Source organism: Nicotiana tomentosiformis, chromosome 5, assembly GCF_000390325.3.
Source record: "Nicotiana tomentosiformis chromosome 5, ASM39032v3, whole genome shotgun sequence".
Classification (NCBI taxonomy): domain Eukaryota; kingdom Viridiplantae; phylum Streptophyta; class Magnoliopsida; order Solanales; family Solanaceae; genus Nicotiana; species Nicotiana tomentosiformis.
The window spans coordinates 59,847,684-59,855,794 of NC_090816.1; the positions used below are offsets into that span (position 1 = coordinate 59,847,684).

At 39.6% G+C, this 8,111-nt stretch overlaps 1 protein-coding gene across 1 annotated transcript; it reads left to right on the top strand.

Annotated features, from left to right (window-relative positions):
* The first annotated feature begins 2,875 nt into the window (after positions 1 to 2,875).
* On the top strand, positions 2,876 to 3,316 carry LOC104092619 (uncharacterized). Its single transcript, XM_009598260.1, has one exon. It carries the CDS (start codon positions 2,876 to 2,878, stop codon positions 3,314 to 3,316), a length of 441 nt encoding a protein of 146 aa, XP_009596555.1.
* The last annotated feature ends 4,795 nt before the right edge of the window (positions 3,317 to 8,111 follow it).

An 8,111-nucleotide genomic window follows, 5' to 3' on the forward strand; every position in this document is an offset into this window, starting at 1 on the left:
ACCCAAAGGAGTCTAAGATTAGTAGCATTTAGAAGAAATGGAATGCTGCTCTAGTAGTAGAATGAGGGTGTAATTGTGACAGATAAAGGATGACGTTTAGGCCTTCGATTGAGTAATGATTTCATGAATTGTACAGTATTAAATACCACGTAAGGTAAATCACATTGGGGTGCTATGAAATATGATTATGGAAGTATAGTATCATATCGCCCCCGGGTGGATCAGGAAAATCACTTCAAATATTCCTCTATGCAACGTAAGCCCTAGTGGAAAGGTATTACCTAAGGAGTTTCAGTTATCAATGGTAGATTGTAGATCAATATTAAGGTGAATCAATAATGGATGGATAAAAGTTACAAAGTATGAAATGAGATTAGGTCGTTATTCTTAAGATGAACAGTAATGAGGAAGCGTTAAAGGACTTAGACTTATGCATATAAGATAAGAAACGAGAGTAAGCTCGAATTTGATAGCAGACCTCAGCAACGATAAATCAAAGTAAGAGTTATGGTATAGTAAGACCTACCTTGATGCAATAAAGTCATACGGATGGATAAACGGATCTATGAAATAAGGTATAGCAATATTTGTAAGTTCAACAAAGTACCAAGCGCAGAACTTCAGTATACCTATAGATGCCTAGAGGGACAACGTGTCAAACTCTGTATATGTTCACAAAGTGAAGCCTAGAGATTGGCTAAAATCTAGAGGAAAAAGGAGAGAAGAGTCACATAGGCACACTTACAAGGTCAGAATCGTACAGGCTACATTAAAGAAGGTAGAAATAGCTACAAGATTAGAAGAATTCCGACCACAGGCCGTGGTGTGAGAAAGAGACCTACAGGTGGGAATACCCTGTACTTTGGATTTATTCAAAGAATAGTTGCCTAAATGGCAAAAAGAGTATTAAAGTATTCGCAAGAGCTACGGGTTATGAGAACAATAAGTGCATCAGTCAACGTTCGAGGATAAATGTTCCAAAGGGGGGAATATTTTTACACCCCATATTTTCGTACGTAAAAGTACGTCATAAGTAGATTGATGAAAACTCAGAAATGAGATATGACATCCCGTATTTTTTTTCGTATGTTAAAGTTTTGTCGTATGTTAATCGACGTAAGATCGGGAATGAGTTTATATTAAGATTATAAGCATTATGTTATTTCAAACACGTGATGAGTAAATTCGTGAAGGAGAGAGGGTAAGCAAATCGAAGGAAATGGGTTTCGTCGAAGTTTGGTAATTTGGGATAAAATACGGCCCGAGCTAAAATACCCGATATTTATGGACTAGTACCATACAAGATACCACATGGCCATGAGAGTAAGGTGTATAAGGTGTGTTAAAAGTAGTATTTTAAGTAATTTGAGACAATTCTTAATTATATGGGTAATTGGTTGATTATTGGGTAATGGGATATTACCTAATTAATTAGGGATATATATTTGATAAAGACTAAGTGGTATGATGTGGAAGCCTCCCCCCCCCCCCACTCAAATTAAGTGACTAACAATCTTGATTGAAATGTGGCATCTAAAGTGATATACTTATGATACTTACGTGTAAGAGATTTGACAACATTTGGCTTAATTGGACTTAAAATAACCAAGACGCTACACTCAATCCAGCAAGTTTTCAACAAAATTTCTTACGAGAATTATTAGTACCTTAGCAACGAAAGTTTTTGTGGTTCTAAAGGAGTACAGTGTAATCCTTCTCAAGAATATCACACGAATTTTTCCTACTCCAGGTTTGTTAAGGCTATCCCTTCTTTCTTTTGGCATGATCCAAACGATACAAACGAAACGAGCAAAATACGCAACTTCCATAAATGACTCTATTCGTAAAAATGCTAGAGATGCCTATGTTCTTGATTCTCCATGTGTCCTATTATTTTATCATTTGTTCATGGGTCTCAGAAAATACGTAAGTTGATAAAGTTTATTTCATGATATTAATTAGAGGTATAATGGTCTTATGACATTCCGAAAGATTTTATTGACGTACTTTTCATGCATTGCATTCATTTATACATGTACATTGACCCATGACCGGATGGCGTTATATACGCATATTTATATGTATATATATGTGTATGGGATATGGGAAAAAGTTACGGCGTTATATACGCACCACCACCTGATCAGCTGGTATACGTTGATGATTTGCCCACAGTGGCCGAGATGATATGATGGGATGCCCTTAGAGGCTTGATGATGTTATGAACGCATATACCTATGCATGGTATGACATTTATATGCATATGAATGGCATTGTAAATATTATTTATTCACAGAGTTATTCAGATTTACATGTTGAGTCTTTTAATCCATGTTCCTCATGTCTATCATTTACTGATTTTTTTTCCTTACATACTCGGTACATTATTTGTATTGACGTCCCTTTTTCCTGGGGACGCTGCGTTTCATTCCCGTAGGTCCTGATAGACAAGTTGAGAGTCCTCCAAGTAGGCTATCAGCTCAGCGGAAGGTGTTGGTGTGCTCCATTTGCTCCAGAGTTGCTTATGCGGTCAGTATGAGTAGGACATGTACTGATTAGTATGGCGGGGCCCTATACAGACCTTTATGACATTTCTGTACTCTTAGAGGCTTGTAGATATATGTCGTGTACGTGAAAGATTGTACGGCCTTGTCGGCCTATGTTTTGAGTTTATAAATGATCATGTTGGCCTATTAGGCCCGTATGTCATGTGTATATGATGATGTAATAAGAAAGATATGTTACGTTGGTACTCGGTTGGGTAAGGTACCGGGTGCCTGTCGCGGCCCATCGGTTTGGGTCATGACAAGTTGCGAGGCTGCCACATTCGTTCCCTCAAAGATTGCAAAACGTGAAGGATAATGTCGCGTATAAAATGTTTCTTTATATATTAAAGAAGGTGCAAATCAATATTTCACTGGTAGACATCCTACAAGAAGTGCCCAAATATGCAAAATATATCAAGGACATAGTGGAAAATGAAAGGAGGTTGACCGAATTCAAGACTGTGGCACTCACTGAGGAATGTAGCTCAAGAATTCAAAGCAAGCTACCTCATAAATTGAAGGATCCGGGTACCTTCACTATCCAAATCTCAATTGGTAAGAATGCATTCGGGCGAGCTTTATGTGATCTTGGAGCGAGCATCAATTTGATACCGCTATCTGTGTTCAAACAGTTGGGGTTGGGTGAGCCACGCCCAACAACGGTGATCTTACAATTGGCTGATCGCTCTCTTGCTCATCTTGAAGGAGTGATTGAAGATGTGTTAGTTCAAGTGGGTTCTTTCATATTCCCTGTTGATTTCATTATCTAGGACTACGAGCCTAATCAAGAAGTCCCATTTATTTTGGGGCATCCATTTCTAGCCACAGGCCAAGCTATTATTGATGTATGCGAAGGAAAGATGACGATGAGAGTAGGTGATCGAGTGGAGGTATTTAATGTGTATAAAGCACTCTAATTGCCAGCCCACTATGAAGAGTTATCCATGATTTCTGTAGTGGAAAGTGATGCTACGCCATTGGTGCCTATATGAGCCCCATAGATCCTCTTGAATGAGCCATGATTGGGGATGAAGAAGACAGTGAAGATGAGATTATGGGAGAAATTGAGCAAGTACTTGACATGTCTTGTAATTATGTCCATGGGTTTTGGGAGATTTGAGGAGTTGGGCAGGCCTGTCACTCTGGCCCCTCCTAAGCCATCCATTGAAGAAGCTCCAAAGCTAGAACTAAAGCCCCTTCCAGCGCATCTGCGCTATGCTTATTTGGGGAACTCTGAGACATTACTAGTGATTATCTCATCCAGCTTTACTAATGTACAAGAAGAAAAATTGCTTAGAGTACTTCGCGAGCATAAAAAGGCTATAGGGTGAACAATTGTTGACATCAAGAGAATCAGTCCATCGTTTTGCATGCATAAAATCTTTCTGGAAGATGGACTCCGCCCCAGTGTTGAGAAGCATAGGAGATTAAATCCCATCATGAAAGAAGTTGTGCCTAAAAAGGGAGGGATGACTGTGGTTGAGAATGAGAAAAATGAGCTAATTCCTACTCGCACTGTGATGGGGTGGAGAGTTTGCATTGATTACAAAAGGCTCAACAAAGCAACCCACTAGGACTACTTCCCACTTCCATTCATTGACCAAATGTTGGACAGATTGGCGGGGCATGAATTTTATTGCTTCCTTGATGGCTATTCGGGGTACAACCAGATTGGCATATGCCCGGAGGACCAGGAGAAGACTACTTTCACTTGTCCTTATGGCACATTCGCCTTCAAGCGAATGCCGTTTGGTCTTTGTAATGCCCCAGCCACTTTCCAAAGATACATGATGGCTATTTTCACTGATATGGTGGAAACTTTGTGGAAGTCTTTATGGAGGATTTTTTAGTCTTTGGGCCATCTTATGATGACTGTTTGAAGAATTTGAGCAAGGTTTTAGCCCGTTGTGAAGAAACAAATTAAGTATTGAATTGGAAAAAGTGTCATTTTATGGTATAGGAAGGTATCGTGTTGGGTCACAGAGTGTCTAGGAGCGGCATTGAAGTTGATAAGGCGAAGGTGGAGGCGGTTGAAAAATTACCTCCACCCATTTCTGTGAAGGGTGTCCGGAGTTTCTTGGGACACGCGGGGTTCTATCGATGCTTTATTAAGGATTTTTCTAAAATTGCTACTCCTTTGTGCAGGTTGCTTGAAAAGGATGTAACTTTCAAGTTTGATGACGCCTGCCTGAAGGCATTTAAAGAGCTCAAAAAGAAATTGTTGGTTGCCCTCATTATTGTGGCACCAGATTGGTCCTTAGCATTTGAACTTATGTGTGATTCAAGTGACTATGATATTGGGGTAGTGCTAGGCCAGAGGAAGGACAAGATATTTTATTCCATCTACTATGCGAGTAAGACTCTTAATGATGCACAACTGAATTACACCACCACTAAAAAGGAGTTGTTGGCCATTGTGTGCGCCTTTGAGAAATTTCAGGCATACTTGGTGGGAACAAAAGTCATAGTCCATATCGATCATGTAGCAATCATATATCTATTTACAAAAAAAGAATCCAAGGCTAGATTGATGCGTTGGGTTTTGTTGTTGCAGGAATTTGATGTAAAAATACGAGATCGAAAGTGCACAGAGAACCAAGTAGCTGACCATCTATCAAGACTGGAAAATCACGACCATGTGGAGGAGGGTGGACAAATTAAAGAATAATTTCCTGATGAGCAACTTTTTGCTATCACCCAAGACACTCCCCCACGGTACGCGGATTATGTGAATTATCTGGTGAGAGGGATACTTCCTCCTGAAATTAAATCTGAAGCTAGAAAGAGGTTTCTACATGATGTGAACTTCTACTATTGGGATGAGCCATATTTTTACAAGCATTGTGCTGATCAGTTGATGAGGAGATGCATTCCAGAAAATGAGGTGGAATTAGTGTTGTATGATTGTCATGCATCACCCTATGGGGGCCATCATGGAGGTGATAGAACAATTGCAAAGGTATTACAATCTGATTTCTGTTGGCCAACATTATTCAAGGACGCCCATGTATTTGTTAAGAAGTTTGACCAGTTTCAAAGAACAGGAACAATCACAAATAGGCATGGGATGCCTTTGAATAACATCCTGGAGGTCGAAATTTTTTATGTGTGGGGAATAGATTTTATGGGACCATTCCCATTGTCCAGAGGATACAAATGCATCTTGCTAGCAGTTGACTACATGTCAAAATGGGTAGAGGCGATCGCATTGCCAACAAATGATTCTATGGTGGTATCTGCGTTTGTGAAAAAGAACATATTTTCGAGGTTTGGAACTCCATGTGCCTGGATAAGTGATGAAGGGACACATTTTTGCAATCGATTGTTGAATAACCTTCTTGCTAAATATGGAGTCTGCCAAAGAGTTGCCATGGCATATCACCCTCAGACAAGTGGACAGGTTAAGGTGTCTAATAGAGAAATAAAGCAAATCTTAGAGAAGACGGTGAGTGTGAATAGGAAGGATTGGGCTGCAAAGTTAGATGATGCCTTGTGGGCATATAGAACTGCATACAAAATGCCAATTGGGGCATCGCCGTATAAGTTTGTTTATGGGAAGGCATGTCACTTGCCTGTTGAACTTGAACACAAAGCGTACTGGCTATTAAAACGTTGAATATGGACCTTGAAGTCGCGGGTGAGAAGCGACACTTGCAGTTGAATGAGTTAGATGAGTTCAGGCTGCACTCTTATGAAAATGCTAAGCTTTACAAAGAGAAAACGAAAAGATGGCATGATAATCATATCAAGCCACGCCACTTCGAGCCAAGCCAACAGGTATTATTGTTCAATTCTAGGCTCAAGTTATTTCCTGGAAAGTTAAAATCGAGATGGTCAGACCCATTTGAGGTGGTGAGAGTCACTCCTTATGGTGCAATTCAGTTGCGTGCTTTAAATGGTAAAAGAAATTTTTTAGTGAATGGACACAAAGTCAAGCACTATTGGGAAGGAATAATTAATCATGAGAAGACCAAAGTTGTACTCGCTGATGAGTAAGAAAGTCCATACGTCATGCCGCGACGTTAAATTAGGCGCTTGTTGGGAGGCAACCCAATTTTTATTGCTTTCATAGCCTAGTTTTTTTTAATTGTTTTTTTAGTTAGAGTAGACTAGAGTTTGCATTTTTTTTGTAGACATAGAATTTATAAGTAGAATGGTGTGGGTCATGTAAATTAGATATATAAGAGGCTCACGGGGTCAGAATTTTATAAAAAATAAAAATAAAATTATAAAAATAAAAATAAAAATAAAAAGAATTGCGAAATTCAGTGCCCAAGTCAACGCCCCATGCTTCATAGGGTGCCCTTTACAGTATGTGAGGCCTCTCAGCGCCAGGCCTAGCATGGGGCGCTGGGCTGGGGGTGGCCAGGTATGTTTTTAAATATTTTTTTATTTTTGTTTTGATTAATTATATAGTTGATTTAACCCATACCCATAAAACCTAACCCATATACCCATCTACACTAACACTATAACTCATCTTATAATATATACCCAACCATAACATAAATTACAACATAACTAAAACACTCCCCACCTAAAACACCTGCTCTCTCTCTCTCTCTCTCTCTCTCTCTCTCTCTCTCTCTCTCTCTCTCTCTCTCTCTCACGCCCAGCTTCTGTCGTGCCACCTCTCCCTTCTCTCTCTCAAATTTCTCAAGCTCCTCTCTTGCTCTCATCCTAAATCCTACAGGTATGGTTTTTTATTCTTCTTTTTGTTATTTTAATAGGTAGATGCTCATGAACATCCCATCTCCCCAAATACCCTATTTCCCAAATTTTTCACCTAAGTTGTTTCTTAAGAATTGTTCTATGGTGGGTGGTCCGATTGTGGGATGAAATTTGTTGTCGGTGTATTGTATACGGAGTAGTAAACTAGAATTTCCTCTACTTCGTTGAAATTTGAGCGGGTCACCATATTCCACCATTGTTACACTAAAGTGCACACACTTCATGCCCATAAGGTGTTTATTAAAATGCTTGAATGAATATTATGTGCACCGGTGAAGTCCGAGTAACCGAGTGTAGTTATATATGATATTGGACTAAGTGTGGGGTGTGTGGGGATGATTTTGCATGCTTGGGAGCTTGGTTTTAAATGCACACATGTCGACCACATCATGTATTCCTTTTTATGTATGTTGTAGCACTTGTAGGATTAGTTAATTTAGTGTAGTAGTTGTAAATTTTAAGTACCATATGACACTTGCTTGCATTGAGGTGAATTCACTTAGCCATGATCAATCACTTATTTCTGTGGCATCATTAGTGTCTTTTAGCTATTGGGTGGCATGGGGAAGTCTTGAGTACCCATGGCCTTGTGGTGCAACACTTGTGCATTTTAGACCACGATTGTGAAGTATTGTACATTGAACCTTCGGTTTTAAGTGTGGGGTCATTTTTGACTCGCGCGACAACCTTAGGCGTAATTCTTTATTCGTTCTCACATTCATGCTTATTTGTGTTGCAGGTTACTATGACTCATGATAATGCAAGTAAAGGCAAGGAATGGGCATGTTATCCACAACTGCCCCCGCGCCCAAAAAGCGCAAGCAAGGAGAAGGA